Source organism: Sorex fumeus, unplaced genomic scaffold (assembly GCF_029834395.1).
Source record: "Sorex fumeus unplaced genomic scaffold, SorFum_2.1 ptg000086l, whole genome shotgun sequence".
NCBI lineage: Eukaryota > Metazoa > Chordata > Mammalia > Eulipotyphla > Soricidae > Sorex > Sorex fumeus.
The window spans coordinates 39,568,430-39,592,481 of record NW_026606143.1 but is presented as its reverse complement, the minus strand read 5'-3'; the positions used below and the strand labels follow the sequence as shown (position 1 = coordinate 39,592,481).

Here is a 24,052-nt window from a genome sequence, read left to right as displayed (position 1 = left end):
AACCCTCCCCAAAATGAAAAGAAGACTAAATTTTAAAATACAGTCAAACAGACATTTGGGGACATGCTTAATAAGAATATGGGCTATGTTCCTTTAGGTTCTGATCTAGTAGCTAAATCAAACTACTTTATGAGCTTGACAGAGAGGGTTTCAACTACATCCTTGTTTCATCTTGGCTAGGGCGCGCAGCCAACATTTTAGTTTTTAGCAAACTGTGGGTCAATGAGGATGGAAAACAATCATTATAAGATTTGCATTACACTGCCAATAATCAGCTCCAATGTTTTCTATTTTCTAGTCTCCTAAATCAGCATTTATTAGTGCTGCAAAGAAGGCAAGATTAAAGTCCAATCCAGTCAAAGTGCGCTTCTCCGAGGAGGTCATCATCAATGGCCAAGTGTCGGTGAGTTGAAAGTTACCTACATGTGGGTCAGAGTCAGTAAAGATAGTATCCCATAGGATGATTGGGCTGGAAATGGTTGTTGGATTTTAGAGAGATGCCAAATCTCAGGATTGTAAAGAACCCAGGAGATCACTAGGCTGTGCCTGAGTTCCTGCAACACCTCCAGAATCGTGGTGGTCCATTATTCCTTGAATCCTTTAGTGTTAGAGACCTGACTGCTTTGCACAGAAATTGGTTTGAAATCTCTAACACTGCCCTATATTGAGTAAAATATGCCTCTTTGACACCTTCTCCTCTTTTTTACCATTCTGCTGACAAGCATTCTTCCTTATCTGTTTCAATAAAGGCATTATGTTGTTTCCCCTGAGTTTCTTCTTATACCAAAAGACTCTATGCTTTCAAGTAATCAAAATGACAAAGAAGTTTAAATTATGGGAAAGTTTCCTATATTCAACCAGAAATGAAGAAATATTGCTCAGTCTCCATCAATAGGTCTTGATAGAAATCATGATTGCTCAAGCACATAACTAATCTTCAGAGTGAATAATACAAACATCAAGAGGATACTTTATTTTCAGGGTTTTTTTTATATGCGTGTGTGGGTATGGGTGTGTGGGTGTGTAGGTATGTGGGTGTGTGTCATTATGTTTTTATTTTTACAAAGCTATCATCTAGAACACTAATATTTGTGGACCTTTGAAAAACGCCAGACTTTCGTCACTTGGTTTTGAGTGTAGTTGTGGTTGTTGTTAATCTACTCGGAGGATAAGAGTCCTCCACAACATCCTTCTTACGGGTCACGAACTCTTTCCCCAGGGTGCCCCTGGTTATGATTGGAAGGTATATGCCTGAACGTCCTAGGCAAGACTCTTGTGTTCCGAGATCTACAAGCTCTAACCAGCTGACCTACTTCTTTCCCACTTGGAGTTTAGGGAATCAGCAGGTCAATCATCAAACCACTGTAATGCTTATATGTGAGGGACCAAAAGCTGTGCTGTGCTGTGAGCAGTTTCTCTTCCTGATCGTCCCTATCACCATCCCCACCCCAACCCTCCCCCCTTACATAGCATGGCCTGTTCTGCTCTCTTCTGTGGCTCCCATCCCTCAGAGGTCTTTATTCGTTGTGAGAAGCTCAAGGAGACTTCAGTTGGAGGAAGCACTGTATCCCAGAAGCTTATCTGAAGCTTCTTAAAGCTTATCCAAAGGCTTATCTTCTTTCTTTCTCAAGCTTCCAAGCATGAGATTGGGCCACTGGTCCCTACATATTTATACAGAAGATGAATCTAGAAGCTTCTGTGGAACTATCACTTCATCCCTGGGAAGAAAAAGGCTCTTGCAGGCATGGAATATGAGGAAGGGCTGATAGTTGCCCCTGTGGCAACATGGCTCCTTACAGTTCCTGGTGTGGGAAGGGACATTCAGGCCCACGAGACCCCTTCAGCCTTTTGTGGACAACTTCATCCCCTTACTTCTCTGTGCTTCCGACCCATTGGTGTTGTTTCTTGTGGATTCAGCAGGTCGATAAGCAGGAAAGTCATGTGGAATATACACTGGAGTAGGAAAGAGGGGAGGGAACTCAGGACAATTGGAAGTGAAAGGCACAGAGAGTGTTAGGGGAGCCTTTGGATGGGAATTTCTGGGACACAGTGTGACAGTAGCAAATCTCTGAGTACCATGCCATCAGTTTGCTCATCTGTCAAACAGTAGATGGTATCATGGTTACTGAGTTCCCCTTGAACCCTGTGACTTTCTGACCGACTACAAGTGAGTAACACAACTTACGCTAAGGATTCTCAAAACTCAATCATCAGGCCTTATTCCTGCCCCACTCCCTTCCTCTCTTCCTACTTCTGTTTTCTTCTGGTCATGTTTCCAGCCATCTCTGTTTGAAGTATTACTAAATTTTTGTTATTAGAGACTTAGAATTTACTCTTTTAGCACATGAACTCGTTCCCTCTTTTGTCATTCGTTAAATGGGTTAAAAACTCCCCTGTCAAACAAGTTTACCTATGAAAAATCATCAGTGCTTATGAGTCACTGTCATGGCCTTGTCAAGCACGGGGAGACTTCACAGCAAACAGCATCATCGCTGGTCTTCACTCTGCACTAGACATGCTGCTCTGCTAATCTGGGATAATGGTCCCCAACACTATAGCTTAGCTACAAGGAATTATTTCTATGATTGTGATTTGCAGTGGAAATTAAGACACTTAAGAACACTAACCTGATTGTTTCTGATAGGAAAATGTCTTTTATTGAAAACAAATGGGTTATTTGCAGCCAGAAAAGAAAAAAATTTCTGAGAATAAACAACTCACTTTCACCAAAGGGATACCTTGGGTGACTTTGAAGATTGTATTCTTATGCTATGATTTGAATAAGGTCTCACTGCAGAGACCAGAATTCTAGTTAAACTAATTTACACCGTCCCCTTTTTTTGGGTTAAACAGGAAACCGTTAAGGACAATTCACTTCTTTTTATGCCAAATGTTCTGAAAGTCTATCTGGAAAATGGGCAGACCAAATCATTTCGCTTTGACTGCAGCACCTCCATAAAGGTAAGAGAAGCCACTCCCCTCTGTCCCCAGAAACTGCCATGGACAGACAGTGTGAAAGTCTCCCTTCGGAGTCTGGTGTGATAGCTTAGAAATTTCTGTTTCTGAGATTTTGTTGTAGCTACTGAATAAAGTAACATGCGAATGCTTAGTAACAAAAGGCTTAAACTATGAAGGTTTTGTTGTGTATGCATGTGTGCACACGTGACAATATGCTATATGATATCAGGAAACATGAGGGTTCCTCATTTTTAATGCAACTACAGATTAATTAAAATAGCATAACTGTCACCCAAGAAGGCTTGGCACCCTGCCCAAAGCCAGCATGATTTCTCAGCAATGTCAGCCGCCAAGAAGATTAAGATGTTAGCTGTTAATTGAATATCTGCTACTTCGATGTCCAGCAAAAACAAGGGGAAGAATAATGTAAGGATAATGCGTACTTTTAATTGCTATAACCAGTTTAATGGAAACAACACATTAAAAGTCAGAAATGAAGCATATTTCTTAGGAGAAGGGGTGAAAACAAAGAGTCACATTGTGATCCTATTCTATCAGGACCACAGGTGAGATTTAATGATCTATAACAAATCATATGCCCCTCCCACATACACGCACGTGCACACAATCCTATGATTCCTTCCTGGGGAGAAAGTTGCATATTGTCTTTTTTTATTGGACAAAAGTATGCTCAGAAATTGATTGTTCCCTAATGTTCCATCAACCTAAAATAGACTTTCTTCATATGGCACAGTAAAAATGATTTTATTGAGGTTTTAAAAAGTACCTAGTGACAATCCACACAATAATATATCAAATGAAGATCAGCTCAGCGTTCAAAATGTCTAGCAATAGTCAACTACTAATTCTCGGGATTTTTAAAATCAGTTGTCATGAATCTTAGGAGTAGAAGTATTTCTCACTCATTGCGCGTTCTTATTGTCATGATGCCAGCAAACAGCTTGTTTTGAATTGCTTTAAATAGGTAGTGATTTAGCAGGTAATAGAGCAGACAATATTAGTAGATTAATGATGAAGCATCTAAATCATCCTTAAATCATTCCAGGTGAAATAATAACTTCCTTTGTACAAGACTGATGATTTTAAATGACTGAAAAAATTCCTTTTCCTTTATTCCTACTCAAAAATCAATTTCTAGTGAGATATTATTCTAAATATTGATAAACTAATCAGGAGCCAACAGACTTTCCAGAGAAGCTTCGAGAATAAATATTTGAGGCTTTGTGGATCATTTCATCTCTGTTACAACTCCTTGACTCTGTTGGGGTATCATGAAAGCAGTCTTAGATAAGTCTGAGAGGTCCTCAAGACCACTCTTAGATTCACTTGGAAACAAGGCTCTTCCTGAAAAATCCAAGTGAATTCTATTCAGTAAGTGACCCAGTCACTTGAGAATATATAATAATTTTTCAGCAAGTTATTATACTCACAGTTATAATTTACTGCAGTAAAAGGATTCAGATTAAACTCAACGACGGGCGGCAGGTATGTAGCCCAGTGATGGAGCCCTTGCCTTGATGTGTGAGGCCCTGGGTTCAGCCTCTAGCACCATAAAAATAAGTAAGTAAATAAATAAATGTTCGCGGGGCATAAGACTTGCTTTTGCCCTCTCTTGGTGGACTTATGCAGGCTGTCTTGCTCTCCTGGCACTGGTAGGCAACAGTTTGCAGCAAGTACTGCCCACTTGGGAAACTTACCAAGTCTTAGAGTTTTTATTGGAGGTTGATCTGAAAGACATATTGATAACCTGTGTGACTGACTTTTATCTCTAGCCCCTCCCAAAATCAATTGATACCAAATGTCCCAAGGTACTCACTCAAAATTACAATGTTAAAAAAAATCACATTGTTAGCATAGACTGCCTGGTGTGACCCAAGGTAGACAAAGTCACTCCAACCAGGGGGCTACTCTAATGGTTTAGAAGTCACCCAGGAGGGGCTGAAATGATAGCAAAGTGGATAGGGCTCTTACCTTGCACGAGGCCAACCTGGCTTCAATTCCCAGCATCCCATATGGTCCTCCAAGCACTGCCAGGAGTAATTCCTGTGCATCTCTGGGCATGACCCAAAAGCAAGAGAGAGAGAGAGAGAGAAATAGAGAGAGAGAGAGAGAGAGAGAGAGAGAGAGAGAGAGAGAGAGAGAGAGAAGTCACCCAAGAGCCAGGAATACAGAGTATCCAGAGTCAAATCTTTCTTTAGACAAAATTAATCCTTTAATAAACTGATATTATATAAATGAAAGGGCGTGACTAGAATTGATTCACTAATGTAACCCATAGAGTTGCATCATTATAGCTCCCCTGACACTATGACCTTGTTCTGTGATATCAAATGATCAGAAAAGCTTGCGGCCAGAGGGCACAAGCCCCCACCTGAAAATATAGACAAAGAAAATACAGGCTGTACATTTCTTAGCAGAAATAAATATAAATTTAGAAGACAGCCCTGTTGTGAATTCCCTCTGGCCTCTTTATTATAGGAACTCACACTAAACTAAGTCTGATTTCCCTGAGGATTGCAGAAGGCAATGAAAAGACAGGGAGCAATGCAGAGCTTGCAGCAATTTAAAGTTATCTTATCGTGTACCTAGCAGCCTTATTATCACAAGAGACACCGGCTGGTAGGTGAAAAATAGAAAGAGTATAGTTATAAAAGAAATATGACACTGTTTAATAAAACTTGCCTAAGTTCTTGCTGCAGAGTCACAATAGGGGAAAAACTATTAATACTGATTTTGCCACTGTCCTTTCTGGTGATTCAGGCAAATCTTTTCTAACGTGTGTGTTCCCACACAAAGGCTTGATTTTGTCTTCTCTCTTTGGGACCTTGAGCAAAAATTATGAAACAGAGAACTTTTTTTAAATGAAATTCAATAAAATCAAGGCATTTCTCCGAAGTGCTTTTTGGTGGTGGGTGGTATGTGGATCTTTATTTTAAACAGGTCTAAGGAAATTGAAATAGGCCTACGGAGAAGACTAAACACAAAAACACAAGGAAAACTCTTGAGCTGGGCGGGACTTCTTTATCTTCACACTATTGATACTCTAGACAAGATCATTCTCTGATTGGAGGCTCTTCTGTGCATTGCAATATACTTACCAGCGTCTCTTGATGCCAGTAGTTTCCATGACCCCATTTTGACAGCAGAATTGTCTCCAGAAATTGTCAAATGTTACTGTAAGGCAAAATTGCTCCAGGTTGAAAATCTCTGCTCTATGCAATTGTGTAGCATCTGGGCACCAATTGTCTTGAAGGAAGATCATTTACAAATTTCAAGTTCAGTAGTGGTTGAGGACATTCATTTTGCATACAGCCAACATGTTTGTGGCTGGAACACATTTTGGATCATAAGTATTTAATCCTTTGAAGGATTGCTAACAAGACTTGCGGGTTTTCTTTTTTAAATCTTCCCCAAGGATTTAAAATAAAAACTCACACACATATATTGCTCTAGTGCCCCAACTCTGTGTCAAATATGCTGTAATGAACGTTGTCCATGTATTAGTGCAGTCCTTATATTTCTTTGAAGGCAGATACATTATTATATCCACTCTATAGATAAGGAAACTAAGGTACTTAGAGGGTAAATCATTTGCCTTAAGGTTCGTAGTTGATGCAGAGCAGAACTGGGCTTGGAAGTCAGACTACTGCCACCTTCCTTTCTACTTCCACATGCACTTAAAGAAAAGTAGGCCAGGAAGCACCCTGCTTTTTCTCTCAAGGGGTAGAAAGCAAATTATTTAGGTTTTATGGGCCACTCAATGTCTATTATAACTCTGCTGATGGGGAGCAGAAAAGCGTCCTCAGACCACAAGTAGTAAGCTGGTATAACCAGTTAAAACAGGTTTGTAGAAAAGGACAGTGGCCTGGCTTGGCATGAAGCTGGCACCAGCTGACCCCTTGCAGAGAGGTAGTTTAACCATCACCTCTTCATTTATAAAAAAATAAGGGGGGGGGGGGGTACTGGTGCTGTGTGTTGCTGTCCTTACTAAGTCAAAACCGGATGTGGTAGGTGAGCCCTTTCTGCTGCCAGTCTCCTGGTTCTGAGTTCATGAAGGGTACAGGTCATGGGGAGGCTAGGAAAAATGTTAAAGAAGGAAATCACCTTTCTAGACCTTTTTGGTTCCTGGAACCCTCCACTTCAGAATTTCCCATAGGTATAACATTGGAAGGTGGGGAAAAATGCCAAGCTCTGAATCATCCCTGAGAGACATGTTTCAGGGCTGAGAACTCTAGGACCTTCTTGGAATGGGCAGATTTCTTCTCCTGCCAGAAGGCCCAACAACCCACACCCACACCAACATTCCCTGGCATATAAACATCCCAACTCTACAACTAATCTCAAAAAGACACCAAGCCTCTGAATCATCCCAGGTAGAGCAATCTCCAGGGTGAGAACTCTGGGGTCTTCTCATCCCAGCTCCACAGTTTCTGGAGTGCGTGGCCACATGTGTGATATCTCCGAACTTCACAGTGCTAATAATGCGGTAGGAGCACAGCAAATTTGAGGAGAAAGTTGCAAAGAAGCCCACCAGGTTCAATTAGCAGAAGCAATAACTCAAAAACTCAACCAGCAATAGGCAGCTCATTAAATCCTCTGGGAATAAATTTAGTAATGCCACCTTGTAAGACATAGCAGTAATCACAAGGGGACTTTTAGTGATATGATTTTTTTATAATCCCATTTGCTATTTTTTCATAACAAGAAATCTGAAGTAAATTTGGTATGTCCCTGCTAAGGGGGGTAGGCCTGAGGGAGGGGAGATTTTGCACGTTGGTGGACAGAAGGTCACACTGGTGGTAGGATTGGTGTTGGAACATTGAGTGCCTGAAACAACTGTGTTCTGAACAACTTTGCAAATCACAGTGCTTAAATTTTAAAAAGAAGAGTAAGCCTTGATTGCTTCTGGGTGTGGCCCAAAAGGCAAAATAACTTTTAAAAATAGTACAATCTTGTTTATTAACGAGGCCTTAATAAGACAAGTGCAATATGAATTATAAAAGCAAATTAAGGTATATTAAAGTTTTCAGAAAATAATGGGAACATGGGAAGGCTTCAGGCATGAGATCACTTTTCTGTGTCTATTCATGTGACAGAAGAGTTTCCTGAGTGCTGACCACATGTCATTGCTGTTTTCTCTTCAAGGATGTCATCCTAACCCTTCAAGAGAAGCTCTCCATCAGAGGTATTGAACATTTCTCACTTATGCTGGAGCAAAGGACAGAAGGCTCTGGAACCAAGCTGCTGTTGCTTCACGAACAGGAGACTCTAACTCAGGTGCAGATTTGGAGGCCCAAATTCCAGCCTCCTCCAAGCCTTTCAGTGCCTGGGTTTTTAACGCCTCGGGGTGATGTTTCCCTTTTTGACAATTTTTCACAGGCTGTCAGCCTCAAAGCAGATTTGTCATTCACAGGCTCACAGCTACTTATTGGGAGTGTGGTTCTAGAGAGTTAGATTGGATGGCATTGCAATGACTGGGTCCCCGTCTTCATCATTGATCTCTTGAAACTATTGGAAAAAGAAATGGTTTCTGCTGAGATTATTTTAATGAAGTCAAACTCCTATTTCAGTTCTGGGTGCTGACTCCAGACTATTTTGGAGCATCTGAAATCCCTGCCCATTCCTGCCCACTGTGAAGATGTGACCCACCCATGTGTCCCAGTTCCTAGTTACCAAAATGCTACCCCCATCTGTTCTCTGGAGAGTCAAGCAGGCTACTGAGAACCCTAACTTTTCTTGTGATTGTCCATAAGCAGAGTCAGTTTGCTGAAAAAGGATCCCAACATATTCCTCTTGAGGGCAAGAGTTCAATGATGAGGGAGCTTTAGGATGGGAGCATGAGGGGGCACTAGGAGGAGAGGCTGAGCATTGAGGCAGCCCAGAAAATGGAGTCTACAGAAAGTGTTGTCACTGTGCAGTGCTTTGAGGTGTCCCAGACTTCAGGTCTGACTGAGACCCTCCCGATGCTCTTGATTCAGTCAACTCAAGGCAATGAATTGTTAGGAAGTGTCCATACTGTGTTAATTTCTAGTTCTAAATCTGATCTATCATTTTGATCATGTTAAGTTCTCCCTACCGCGATTCTAAGTCACTTCTAATGGTTGCTTATTATTGTCACATCTGCCAACACACTCTTGGCAACAGGTGACTTATTTGATACTGCATGCTCGAGAAACGGCCTCACAATATTGAATCCCTTGTGTGAAAGGTCAGTGTTTGTGGTTCTGAGTTCCTCCAGAGGCGGAACTGAAGACTAGGACTTGGATGTGTGTGGTTTATTTTCAAGGAGATCTCGGGCCATGCTGGGAGAGGCATAATAAAAAAGATTGAGAAATCAGGGCACAGTGAAAGGGTTAGCAAGCTAGTCCCCACTGAGGGCAGCTGGAGGTCCACTCTACCTCTCAGGGAACACTGGGGGCCAGCAGAGACCATGCCTCTGAGATGTGCAATGGGAAGGGGGGGAGGGGGTTGTGGAAGAAGGGGGGTGTTTTCCGTGAAGGCACTTCCGGTATGTGCGGTGGGCTGGTGGTGGCAGATGGCTTCCTGTGTCTGCACTAGCCTTCAGCTGCTAGCAGTAAATGCCGAGGAGACCTGGGCGGACAGCCAGTTCCTATGAGTCTAATGAAACACCCCACATCTTTTTGACGTATCTAGTTCCACTTCGATATTTCTAGTTATTTTCCTCTGAGCTTTTATCTACTGCATAGCCTTTATCGGCAAGCTTCATGCTGATTTAGCAGGAAAGGGGGGAAAAAGACTCTTTAAAACTCTCTTCTGGTGCTAGGTAGCCCTAGCTTCACATTCATGCCCAAATTTTTCATTTCTTATAGAATGCTAGAGGGAAACAAAAGGCCTCTCATGGTGTTTCTTTGCTTAACTTCATGGAAAAGGCTTGGCTTGCTTTGGTTTTTAATCAGAGCTTAAAGTACTAAAATTCAAATCTTCACTCTAGGAAAGAGACAGGACTTAACTATTTAAATATTTAAGAAAGATTTAGCACAGCAGTAGGGCGTTTGCCTTGCACACAGCCAGCCCGGCCGAGCCGGTTTCGATTTCTCCACCCCTCTCAGAGAGCCCGGCAGGCTACCGAGAGTATCTCGCCTGCACGGCAAAGCCTGGCAAGCTACCCGTGACATATTCAATATGCCAAACACAGTAACAGCAAGTCTCAAAATGGAGACGTTACTGGGCCCGCTCGAGCAAATTGATGAACAACGGGAAGACAGTGTTTGTTTGTTTGTTAAATATTCTGAATCAAATCAGCTTTCTGCTTTTCATATTCATGCATGTGAAAAGTTTGATCAGTAAGGTTTAATTTGGCATGATTGGGAGAGTAAGTTTTAGAAATTAGACCACGGGCCAGAGCAATAATACAGCAGGTAGGGCTTTTGCCTTAAATGTGGCCGACCCAGATTCCATCCTGGCACCCTGGAAGTCTGGTCAGTGGTTGGAAGCTTGCCGCAACTAGTGTGTGTGTTGGAGGCGGGAGATAGAAAAGGGGCCAGTATGACAAGAATAGATGGAAAACATCACTCTGGATAAGAACTGAGTGCTGAAAGTACGTAGAGGGATATACATACATGATGACCTTTTAGTATCTATGTTGTAAATCATAATCCCCATAGAGAGGAGTTGGGGAGAGAGAGAAGTGCCTGCCATAGAGGCGAGGGGCAGGGGGCGGGAGAGAATCTAGGGACATTGGTGTTGGGCAGTGTATACTGGTAAAGGGACACGTATTGGAACATTATATGACTGAAACCCAATCATGAACAACCTTGTAACTGTTATTCCATTTAAAATGAATTGAAATTTTAAAAATATGCTGAAAGTAGACTATAGACCAAACATGGTTGCCACTCAATGCCTCTTTTGTAAACCACAACACCCAAAAGGAGAGAGAGAACAAAAGGGAATGCCCTGCCACAGAGGCAGGGTGGGATGGGGGGATGGGGGGTGAGAGGGATACTGGGACCCGTGGTGGTGGGAAATGGGCACTGGTGGAGGGATGGGTACTTGATCATTGTATAACTGAAACCCAAGCACAAAAATTTGTAATTCTACAACTGTGCCTCATGGTGTCTCACTAATAAAACTTTAAAAAATAATTAAAAAAATGAAAAGCCAGAAACAATATGTGCTGGCAAGGGTCTAGAGAAAAAAATATTCCCAGCATCCCATATGGTCCCGTGTGCCCCAGGAGTAATACCTGACCACTGCCAGGTGTGACCCCCCCCAAATAAAAATAAGAAATTAGTCAAATAACAATGATTTATAACTTGTTAATTTTGATGAAAACCACCAAGGAAATTTCAAGCAACTTTACCTAAATTTCTGACAGTTTGGCACTAAATCTTTGTATCGAATATATTACTGTTGGTTAATATACTACTTCAGTTTTCCGAGAAATTGTGTTCTTGTTTGTTTTAGATACTTGTTTAGAGACTGCCTTTTCTAATGCATCTCAAGCATTTTTCTTGCCAATTTATTTCCCCAAACTACTATAGCCTGATAATCAGAACAACAGAAAATAGGTCACTTATAAAAAAAAAATTTGAAAGACAGATTTCCTTGAAATTTTTTTATTCAATTAAAGATCCTTGGTTGACAAAGTTATAGATAATTGAGTTTTAGTCATACAATGGTGCAACACCAATTCCACCACCATTGTCCACTTCCCTCTACCAGTGTTCCCGGGGACCCTCCTGCCTCTGCCCCTCCCACCCCACTCCCCCTCATCCCCGCCACTTTGACAGTCACCATTCAAAGTTCTGTGGTTGTAGTTTAGATCTTATGTTTTCAGTGTTGTTGAGTCCAAGCTTTAGCTATATAATCCATACCACTCTCCCACATGATCCATATATCCAAGGTCCCTGACCTCTGTACCCCCATTACTTCCATTTCTCATCTTTTTCCTTCACCCCTTGAGTTTGGAAAGACAGACTCTAAGGAGTAGTTCAAGATGCTGGAGATGTGATTAATAACAGACTTTTTGTTTTTGTTTTTGTTTTTTTGGACCACGCCTAATTATGGTCATGACTTACTCCTGTTTTCTGCACTCAAGTCACTCCTGGCAGAACTCAGCATGCTGGGAATCGAATTTGGGTTGGCAGCATATAAGACAAGCACCTCATCCACTGTACTGTCGCTCTGGCCCAATACCTGACTTGTAACTTCAGTGTGACCATTGACATAATATTGCAAGATATCACTATGAAAGATTGGCATCCAGGCCTGGCCAGTGCTACAGATCCTGGGTCTCTTTCCCATTAGCCAGTGATAAGAAGCCCACAGCCCCCATCCTCATGCTTCCACTCAGCTTTTCCCTCCTGTCCACAGCCAGAAAGCTGTTTCCGTGTCTCTATTTCTCAATCTGTCAGTACATTTTGAGTACGGTAGAAGGGGATTGAGGCCACACCTGGAGGTACTCAGGAATTGCTCTCAGCATTTCTTGGGAACTGTAAGGTTCCAAAAATCAAAATGGGTCTCGCCACATGCAAGGCAAGTGCCTTAACCACAATCCCTCTGGCAAGTGCCTTAATCACAATCCCTCTGGCTCTGTCTGGTATATTTTTTAAAATATCAAAAACAGAGTGTTTTATTAGAATACACATCATGAGAAAAAAGTGAAATATCTCAATAATTATTCTTGGTGTATTCACTCAAACTTAACATTTTTAATATATTCAGTTAAATATATCACTCAAATAAAAAAAGAGTGTGTTTTCCCATTGATCTTTATTCAAAAGTTGGTGATGTCAACTTTAAGGAAAAAAATCTATACACATACATACAAACACACATATGCACACTGTGGGGCTCAATACAGCTATTGCTATTATATTGAACGTGTAAATTGTAGTTAATGAACATTTTTATTTTGCTGGATTTGTCCCCTGCATTAAAGTAGTTAATAGTTAATGCAGCTCTATACAAGAACAGTAGACCACAGCTGAACACCTGTTTAGTTCATCCTGTTGACCTTTTAAAAGGAAATTGAAGAGCTTTTACCTTCTCTCTTGGAGTCCAATGTCATTTATTTATTCAGCTGTATATTCATTGATTGATGATTCCCTTTTGTTGCAAACAGAATTGAGACACTAACACCTAGTACTTAGCACGTACTGTGCTGTAAAAGGAAAACACATGAAAACGATCCGTTGGCCTTCACGCTGATGAACTCGTAGTGATTTCCCAAGTCCTCTGAGCAATTTGAGCACTGTGTTTAGACCTGAAATTTCTCTCTTCCTGCTTTCCAATGTGATGCCATCCAAGTTGCACACTGTTTCAATTTTTGCTGCTCGATTCCGGAGTTAGCAACGCCCACAGTAGTGTCCTACTGTACTAACTGTCCTAAACTCTAGAGGCCAAGCCTTGGGTTCTGACCTGGGTTCTGGTCAGGATCCCTTTCTAGAGTCCCACATTCACCCTAGCTTTGCTCGCGACCAGACAGCAGCCAGCATCACACCTCCTCTCCACCTGCCCCCAGTCCAACCCGAAACCAGCATCTCCCTTCTGACTTACTCCCAGCCTTATCTCTTGGCGCCAACATGCAGTTCTGATGTGAAAAGTACAATCAAGAGTTCCCGTGGAGCCACGACTCCAGGGCACAGAAACCAATCTCTTAACTAGCTAACTTTTAATAGAAATTCTTCCAGGGTCAATAAGTAAAATAGCAGAAATTCAAAACCGCGCGGCCGCTATCGCGGCCGCGCGACCTCATTTTATTCTTAAACCAAGTTGTAGAAAGCAAATCATTTCACAACGCTGTTTCAGCATGTCTGATTGGGGGGGGGGGGGGTGGGTCGTAAGCTCTAAACAATAGTTGTGCATCTTCTATCGAAATAATCTATCTAGTCAAAGTAGATAGAGTATTAACTAGAACTCATCTGCCTCACAATAATTGGGAGGGGTGGGAGGTGGGGTTCTATTGGGGTTCGGGGTTAAAAATGAGTATTGGTAAAGGGAAATGTGTTCGGTATCTACATGACTGAGACCTAAACCCGAAAGCTCTGTAACTTTTCCCACAGTGATTCAATAAATAAATAAATTATATAAAAAAAAAAAAAAAAAAAAAAGAGTTCCCGTGGAAGAGCTTTCTCCCATTTTTCATCACATGCATCTTCCAGAGGGGCAGGTCCTCACTGTGTTCCTCACAGCCTGAGACACCAATATATGCAGTTTGCAGGGCACAAGTGTCAATTTCAAATACTAAAAGAGCTTCCTCCAACTTCCATCCTCAGTGTCCAAAGAAAGATGCATCCATGTCCCTCTGCCATATCTCAGCCAGCACTGAAGGATTCTTCTGTTCTGTGTCTTCCAGGTGACCCAGAGACCCAGCTCCCATAAGATGCGGTGTCTTTTCCGAATTAGCTTCGTCCCAAAGGATCCAATAGATCTTTTAAGAAGAGACCCGGTGGCATTTGAGTATCTCTATGTTCAGGTATGTGAGGGTTGGGACATGTTGGATGTTAATGCTGTAGGTAAATGATGATTTTTTTTTCCATTTAGAAACATTTTCCTTTTTGCCCTCCTCCCCAAACTTGATAAATTTTATGTTGATTCTATGTTGTCTTTATCAGTTTCCTTTTGATTTGGAAATGATTTGATATTTTCAAAAAGCTGTAAAAGTAGGTTTGGGCTTTCTTTGCATGCTACTACATGTCCTACATCTTTATTGTGGATCTATATTCAATATAAAAGTTATTTGGTGTAGCATATGTACTTTTCAGAAGCAGATGTGTCAGTTACAAAAATGAAACCATTTGCCCCTAAATACATCACAATGCACTGATTTGCTAACAAGGATAATTTTACATAATCATCATATAATTAATGAACAGTTAGATTCTACATTGATATAGTATTATTATGTGATCTAGACTTCATATCAAAATTTTTCTCACCTTCTCACAAAATAAATCCATATATCAATTTTTCCTACAATAAATCCATTTTTAGGATCCTATTTTTGTAGCTAGTTGGTGATTTTTTTAGTCTCCTTAGATCTGGAGCAACCGAGCCCTTTATTCCACTTTCATGACCTTCCCAGTTTTGAGGAGTTATTGTATAAGTTATTTTATAGATGGCTCTCAGTTTAGACTGTTGTTCTGATGTCTTCTCATAGTTACCTTGAGGTTATGTATTTTCTACTGGTGAACAATGTAAGAGATTCTGTGTCCTGCTCATTTAAAGAAATCAGAAAGGTTTGGATGGTGTCTTACAAATGTCTCCTTTCTAAGATCATTTCTTTTCCTTTTGTAATTAATAGGTAATTTATTGATAGTTCCTATGTGACTCTCTCATTACCCTGTAGCTTTTCAAATATTCACCCTCTGATTTAGTATTCATTGATTCTCACCTGAATCTGTTATTTTGATGTTTGAAAGTGATTTTTCTAATTCTGTTATTTATTAATTGGCATTCTGCTATAAGAAAATGATCTCTTCTCTGTCATTTAATTGGCTATATTAATTCATTTGTTTATAGCTTGTTTTAAAATACCGGGGCCTGATTTTTCCTCCCTTCCCTACCAGCTCTGCCAGGAGTGAGTCCTGAGCACCACCAAGTGAGGCCCAAAAAAACAAAAAAAAATGTGCTATCCATTGGACGGGAATGACTTTACAGTATATTTTTTATATACTGTAAAGTCATTTTATATACTGTAAAGTATACAGTATATGTTACAGTGTAAAGCTCCAGTTTGTACTGAAACCATTCATTTATTAATGCCTATGTAAAACCTAAAGGAGAAAGGCATTTTGAGACTCTGTCTACCTCTGATTCTGGGATATAATTTTCAGGAATAAGAATCTATTCTTATAGAGTCCCACAAAGGAAATTTTTCCAAATTGATCATTAGGATATATGTCTATATTTTTAAAAATCTGCTTTTCATTGCTGCGAAATGGACAATATAATCCCATTAAACGTTAAGATCCCACTAACAAGGCTTAGACATAGAACCATAGAATCATGTAAAGGGATTAGAAACATAATGGAAACTGCTACTGCAATAAAACGAATGAACAGCAGGGACAGACTGCATTTGGCTGGGGATACCTATGGATGTCTTCCTTACAGGAACTGCAAGTAAGGAATGAAAAAGCAAAGGAGTAGGGAAAAGGCAGTTGAAGAGAAGCATTTGTCCAATCTGAACAGTTAATGTGTTGACATTGTTTTCTCTTTCTCAGTGCTCTGTGTGTGTGTGTGTGTGTGTGTGTGTGTGTGTGTGTGTGTTTGAAAGCTTTCGTTGTTGGGAAGGAAATGAAGGTAGGGAGAAGATGGAAAAGAGACATAGATAAGGGTGACATCAGACGTTAGAAAGAAGACAGAATTAAAGCACTCAAGGAGAGAGCAGTTAAAGCCCCCAATCAATCGTCTTTGGAAGAGGCAGTGGTGGTTAGTTAGAGCTCAGTAAGATGGTTAGAGTGTTCATGAAGATAACCCTGAGTCATCGGGAAGTGGCAGATCCTGTGCAGAACTGTGCTTATCAACAAGAAAATGTGCCTGGCACTTGACACCATTTTCTCCGCGGAACAGTGAAACAGTTATGACTTGGGGGTTGAGCATGTTAACCTTTGGTCACCTGGACCCTTCAGCAATGTCCCTATAACCCAGATCATCCTGGCAACCCAGATGGGACCATGGTAATCAGCCTGAATCTCACCTGTGCTATCTCCGCATCTTTCCCTTCATTCCTGTTGAGAACCCACCAGGAGGCTGCCCCTGCAGTTCCACTTAGAGACTGATTTTTACCTTGTTGATTGCAAATAAATAGTTGGCAGGTGCCTAACTGTAGATAGCAAGAAGCCTTTAGAGGCTATACTCAGTAATTATATACTAATCCCACTAACAAGGTGGTGCTCTCAAATCATTTCCAGTCTGCTTCTCTTTCAACCATCACAAGCCCTAGTTATTCTCTAAAAGAAGTTGGCTTTGGAGTTGGTTCTAAGGCTCATGGGTTCGATCCCCACCATCGCCAGGAATGACCTCCAGCACTGCTTCAGAATTAGCCCCTGAGTCCTGCCTGGCATGGACCCAAAACAACAACAACAACAAGTTGGGTTTGCCATTGGTGCGCCGAGACCTCTTCAATGGAGCAGAAGCAAAGCAGTGGGCTGTATAAGGTGTGCTTGCTCAGACCTAATGTCATTCCTTTCTATGCAAAAGGCACATCTTCTAGACTTGGGACACTGTCCTATGGTCAGTGGAACATGGCAGGGAGCTTGCTCAGGGATAAGCAGAAGATGAAGACCTGTCTGCAGGGAACCCGGGCACTGACCAGGTGGTGGTTAGCCACTGTTTACAAGGTACCAGTGGGGCAGATGGAAAACCATGTGTGATGGCCAAAGAGCTCCAAACCAAGTTCTACCCACTAATTCATCCTTCTGAGAATAAGAAATGAAAATGTCTTGTCCTCGGACTATTCACTTGGCAGAATATGTGTGAAAGAACATACCTGGCTAACCTAAGTCTGTGGATGAGCAAACGGTGCTGGCTACCCATGTGTCTCATAAGGTACTAAAAAATGCAATGAAATTAGCTTAGAGAGCAAAAGAGTAAGTGGAAGCAATATATGTCACATTATAAAGACAAAAAACATTTCAGTCTAGCGGGCTCCTAATGAGGACAGAGGCCATTGACTAGATGAGCCATGAGAATGGAAACAGCATTGAGTCATGATCAGACCTATCAATCTCCTGGTCACCAATGCACCATGAATGAAGTATCTTTTGCAAAGTTAGCACATAGTCAACCCTAACACTCCAGGTTGTTCTCGTTCATAATTGCATAAGCTATGTTTACCTATTAAGGAGCGGATTGTTAGCAAGTAGGAAAACACGGATGAGTTCCGGGAAGTGTTTCTAACACTTTGGCAGTCTCCTTTTACCATCTAACATATTCATAGTAAGTGACCGTTTTTTGTGCAGCTGAAATGGAGTCTGTTGGAAAGTCTTTTGCAAAAACAACAGCTGCCATTTTCTTGTTAGCTACACATTGAGTTATGAACTTGACAAAAGTATGATTTAGTACAAAAAAAGAGATATGTGAGACTTCACACTAATTCTCCAGGATCAGTCTGAACTAATTATATATAATGGAATTAAGTAACTAATCACTGTGACCAAAACTTGTCCCATGGGTCTGGTTAAATACAGGCCATGCAGCAGTGGGAAAGGGTGCAGTCAGAGCTCTGAGAAGTGATGGTTGATAATTCACCTTTTAAAAGCAAACTGGTTTTCCGAAACATCCTAACGGGCATACCTGCAACCTCAAGAGTTGACTGTTGTTGACCCATTTTTCAGATAAGAAAACTGAGTCCCAAATTCAGAAGTTGACTTATAAAAAATGTTTTATTTAAAAAAAAAACCCTGGTTCTTTAAGTGTCTCTGATGGCCTGGAACTTTGTCGTGTGGCTCTTTCCTCCTCTGACCTCAAGAGACTATAAAATGACCCCATCTGGACCATGGACAGCCCCGGCTGTCCAAATTAACTGGCCACCCCACAACCAGCAAAACAAAATGGCACAGTGGAGTTGCTCTCACCCACCTCAGGCCAGGCCCACTGGCAGACAAAATAATAGATGTGAGCTTGTAAGGAGGAGCGAGGTGGCAGCCACTGCCGGGGTGATCGGGAGACCATGTGAGTTCACTGTCAGTGTGAGCGGGTAGACTGAGTCACACGGCCAGTGCGGTGCAGACCAGGAGCGGATTCCCAGTGCACAAACCGCACAGGGCACATGTTACCACTAAGAAACCCACGTGTGCAGGAGCCAAAAACACACATCTCTCAGAAGGCAGCAAACACATCCTGATAGAGATTCCCATTCCAAAGCTTCTTGGGACCAGGCAAAGAAGACAGGAGAGAGAGAGAGGCCGAAGAGCATGTTACCGGGGCTGGAGCGATAGCACAGCGGGTAGGGCATTTGCCTTGCATGCAACTAACACGGTTTCAGTTCCCAGTATCCCATATGGTCCCTGAACACAGCTAGGAGTAATTCCTGAGTCCAGAGCCAGGAGTTGTTAACCCCTGTGCATTGCTGGGTGTGACCCAAAAAGAAAAAAAAAACTTTTCCTAAAGCTAAAGATTAGCTCCAAAGAAAGTCCTCAGAGACTGGGAGACTTCTGTGCCGCGTCCCTCCGGAATGCATGGCAATGCCATCCTCCAGCAAGAGGCTGGCACTCAGAGGACTTTATCACACAGTCCAGCTGCTCTGCAGTTTGGCGCATACCACCAAGCCTATGAGGTAGGTGACTTTATTTTCCAGATGCACAAACAGAGGCAGGAAGACTTAGAAAGACTTACAGCCTCCAAGCGCTAGTACTGCACTCACTGTTGCAATCAGCTGAGAACGGTCATAGCTCCCCCTTTTACTGGCGGTGCCCGGGACCTGCAGTAAAGCCCTTCCTGAGCGTCTTTGTGGGAACCCCCATGCCACTCCAGGCTGTGAGGACATATGCCCATTGAGCAGATGGGCACGTTGAGGCTGCAAGAGTTAAGGTGTACTGGTCCAAGTTCCACCCGTAGGTAATCACTGGCAAAGCCAGGACTCTGCAGCCGTTGGCCTAAGGCTAGAGCCGCTGCATGCTGTCACCTTATTCTGCTACCCAAAGCTGTTCTGGATGACAAGGAAGACGGTGATGTGATGACAGCCGGTGACACGCATGAGCGCCTCTACCTCCCCAGGTAGAGCACTGAGGGCTTTTCATTGTTCAGTTCTTGCATTCTCGCCACAGCTCTGGGAGAAGGCAGCAAGTGCTCCCCCCAGCTTGCAGGAGAAGAAACTGAGACACCGACTCTCAAAGCACGGGCCCAAGTTCACAGCTTTGAGAAGTGGAGGAATAGCGTGCCAGCTCGAGATGCCAACACAGCAGCCCAAGTCCAGAAGCCACACGCTGCTGTCCATGCTCCGGGCGTTCCGTTGCGGTCCCGGCGCTGGCAAATTTCTGACCCATGTTCCTAATGCCTCTTACCAAACGTTGATAGTTTAAATAGCGACTCGCTAGTCGGTGGATGTGAAGTATTTCTGTGTGCCATGCATCTGTCTTGATGCTTGCAATGGCATGCATCTGTCTTGATGCTTGCAATGAAAGACTGGACGCTTCCAGGCAGCTCGGGGGAAGTGTTTCCATCCATCCTTCCTCCCCTTTGAAGCGAAGGTGGAAACCCTCAGGGTCTCTCGCGTCCCCCATTCTTCTAAAGCCACCCCGGCCCGTTCTTTGACGCGCTGCGCCCTCTGCTGGTCTCTTCGCAGAGTTGTAACGATGTCGTTCAGGAGCGGTTTGGACCAGAGCTGAAATACGACGTCGCTCTGCGGCTGGCGGCCTTACAAATGTACATCGCCACCGTTACCACCAAGCAGACACAGAAAATCTCCCTCAAGTACATCGAGTAAGTGCTGATCTGTCTGTTTCCAAAACTGAGCTTGTTTGTGGCGGAGCATTCATTCTCCGGGAGCAATAACATTTGTAAGCATCACGATTCGTTTGGGGTGGATCTTTTTTTTTTTTTACGTGATCCACCTTTAGAAAAGGAAGAACCCATTTTTAGGTTTTCGCGTTCTAGAATCTAAAGGAACTTGGTGCCAGGCCAAGCTTTGTTCTCGGCACTGTTCAGACTTGAGCTGTCTAATCCCACAGTTTCCCTTTTACATGAGTAGGATTTTAGCTCCAACTTACAGACGCGCAAAGCAACGTGCAGAGTGATCAAGGAACTTGTCCAGTGACAGTGTCAGCTAGTGGGGGAGGGTCAGGATCCCAGCCCCACCTTTAGATTCGTTTTTCAACCTTTCCCCCACCAACCATGACCACACCTCTGGTCTTGTTCCTTTCTGTGACCCCCCCCCCCTCCGACGCCCACCTACCAGTATGCACCCTAGCCTTGCGCCCTGGCCCCATTGATGCTGTGTTTCACCTGTGGCTCCCTTGCAGTATTCTGGGGAGGGGGGTAGCCTGCAGAAGTTATATGCCCTCTCCAGTTAGAAACCCTGCTTTAAAGAACCAAAATGCGCCGTATTGAGGCATGTTCTCGGTGCCAATCCAGAAGGCTGGTGTTTGCAGGAAAGAACACGGAGCAAGCCAGAGAGGATGTGCCCAGGCCGACTTGGCTTTGCGGTGGTGGGGGCAGCTTGCTGGGGCAATTCCCTCTCTGGCTCAGAGTCCCATTTCCAGCATCCGTGTGCTAGCTCTGGTGGAGAAGCTTCTTCTTTCTTGAAGCAAGCCCTCTGTGTGGTCTTTAGTGGGTGGGTGGAGCTGCAATGGGCAGTTCCCGTAACGGGAATCCCATACTCAACAGCTTCAAGCCAGCCACTGATGATTTCTGAAGCCCGTCAGCTCATGCTCCTACTTCAAGGCATGTGGCAGGGCTGAAACCACGCCTTCATGACACCATGAAAACCCTGACGCCCTCCACATCCCACCTCCAAGAAAGAGGTGGACAAGCTAGCTAAAATGCCACTTGCAAAAATTCTTCCTGGCCTGAAGGTTCTCAGGGCAGAGTGCTCAGTTCACCACCAGGGGGCAGAATAGCTTCTTCTTTCCGGGGGCTTGAGCCACCTTAGGGAGAAATTCCCCATCTCCCACCTGCTGTCTTCCATCCCTTTTCTGAAGTAGTTAGGGACAGATTTGGAGAATGTGACCTGCGGGCTGGTTTTCGTTTTCAGGTAATTAAACCATATTTCTTACTGTCTACCACATTTGACCAGGTTGAACAAGGTCCCATCAGAATGTCCCAGAGATAACTCATTTGACCAGGAATCTTACTGAGTCTGTAATGATTTCCTCATCAATGAGTTTGTTCATAAAGTAAAGTAAAGGCCCTCCTGTTGATCATCGATTTGCTCGAGCGGGCGCAGTAACGTCTCCATTGGAGACTTTGTTGTTACTGTGTCTGGCATATCGAATACTCTCGGTAGCTTGCCGGGCTCTCCGAGAGGGGTGGAGGAATCGAACTCAGGTCGGCCATGTTGGCTGCGTGCAAGGCAGATGCCCTACCCGCTGTGCTATCGCTCCAGCTCCTACTGGGCCCGCTCGAGCAAATCGAGTTTGTTCATCCGACATACGTTCCTTGAGTGTTTTATATAGCATTAACATTCACACCATAGAAGGTACTAATACATATACATTATAAGCTTATCCATCAGAGGATTTCTGATCTCATTATGAAGACACAGAGATGGGAAAGTTATTTTAAATAATAGAAGGAGAACAAAGGAAAGATAAGACAAGCTGAGGAGACAGAGGAAGGAACAAGCATTAGAAATATCTTCTCTGGGGATTATGAGTGCAAAGAAATAATTAGTGGACTCGTGGAGTGGCCCAGGACTGAACCCATACTGATATGTCAGGCCGACACCTGGGTCTGTTATCATGAGTGGTCCCCAAGTCACCAAACGCTTCTGGGGAGGAACCCCCATAAAAATTAAGGAAGACGTGAACTGCATTTTTAAAATGGCACTACACTGACTAAAATTAGCACAGGGACATCAGAATCGTATTTTTTGATGGGGCTGTACCTTTACTTTTTTTTTAGGGAGAAAAATGTCATTAGAAAAAAATACAACATGTGAGATTTCATATAAAATGTCTTTTTCAAGTAAAAGAACCATCTTCTCTAGTGGAGAAGGTTGGAAATGGTCACAGCGGGGAGTACTGCTTCCAACCCTTCTTTGAAGAGAATCTGGAGCAGAAATAATCAAAGCCTTCCTGCAGGTCTTCACATAATTGTAAAGACACTGATTGAAACACATGACCCACTGGGACATGTTTCCTAGAATTCAAAGTCTGGAACCTTCTTGGAGTAGTTTTATAATCACTACTAAGGAAAGGGGTTCTTGGCAAGGATTACGTCACTGTTTACCAACCTTTTTCTTTCTGACCATGGCTTTCTTCCTTCCTCACTATGCCACCCATCTTATCATCAGCCCCTTAGTTCCATGTCAGGACCCCCCAATGATGTAGTTTTCACCTGCACATCCTTTTCAACATCCTGGGGACCCCCATGGAAGCCTTATGGCCCCCACACTGTATTAACTCGCTCCCCTTTGTCCATTTTTTCAACCTATCATTACTTCGTAGGGTGAACTATTAACTATCATTACTTAATAGTATGTGAACTCAGCCACATACTTAAGGGTGATGAACACTGACTTCACGCCAGTACCTCCCCAAAAGGAATTGTTAATAAAAGGCATTAGTTATCTGTGAAGGGTGGGGGGAGGTGATAGAACTGTGGGTGTCTAGAGAAATGGCCACTGATGGGGGAGATGGGGAGAAAGGATAGTTTGGGGTGTATCCATTCATCAATCCATCCCAGAGAAGGGACAACATGTGGAAACACAGGCAAAGATGGGAGCAAACAGAGATGGCGAGAAACCAGTGTTGAAAACTACAAAGTCAGGTAGGTAAGTGAATGAATCCAGGGAGACTCCGACGTGAGTTGGATAAGGCATCTCTTCAATGTTCATTGACCCCAAATATCTCCTTTGCATTCTCTCTAGAGAGTGAGGAAGATTTGTTTTAAAACACAAACATATGTATTAATGATCAAATAGTATGTTGTCCCCCATGTACATTAAAAGTACTGTCCCTAACTGGGATCGCGTCTCTGTTCCTTGCCTTACCTAGAGTTCATTTGTTCCAACACACATCAAAGCGCCATTTTGTCTTAGATCACTAATCATCACAAGAATGTGAAATTAAAGATATGTTCTTTATTGCAGAAAAGAATGGGGATTAGAGACATTTCTTCCCTCTGCTGTGCTGCAAAGCATGAAAGAGAAGAACATAAAGAAAGCACTTTCACACCTTGTCAAAGCAAATCAAAACTTGGTACCACCGGGTAAAAAGGTATCACATTTGCATCTTAATAGAAAATGGATTTTAAAGAGAGGCTTGCATGCATTTTTAAAATGTTTAAAATTAGCCTGTGAATAAAATACTTAGCACCATATTTTCAGAAGCAGTAACACTGTATAACCTTTCAGAATTATTAACATGTTTCTAAGACTAATGGCAAATAAGTATGGGAACCTACTTAAGTCTTGCATACGACAGACTCCTTTTTATATAGTGTG

The 24,052-nt window shown here is 42.7% G+C and overlaps 1 protein-coding gene across 4 annotated transcripts in view; it reads left to right on the top strand.

The window, feature by feature from the left end:
* FRMPD4 (FERM and PDZ domain containing 4) overlaps window positions 1-24,052 on the top strand; it is a 600,685-nt gene that overhangs the window by 560,185 nt on the left and 16,448 nt on the right. For all 4 annotated transcript variants that reach the window (XM_056131357.1, XM_056131356.1, XM_056131358.1 and 1 more), the window contains exons 6-11: window positions 299-403; window positions 2,854-2,961; window positions 8,125-8,256; window positions 14,300-14,419; window positions 20,234-20,370; window positions 23,699-23,825. In XM_056131357.1, the coding sequence (XP_055987332.1) occupies window positions 299-403; window positions 2,854-2,961; window positions 8,125-8,256; window positions 14,300-14,419; window positions 20,234-20,370; window positions 23,699-23,825 (729 nt within the window). The remainder of the gene's footprint in view (window positions 1-298; window positions 404-2,853; window positions 2,962-8,124; window positions 8,257-14,299; window positions 14,420-20,233; window positions 20,371-23,698; window positions 23,826-24,052) is intronic.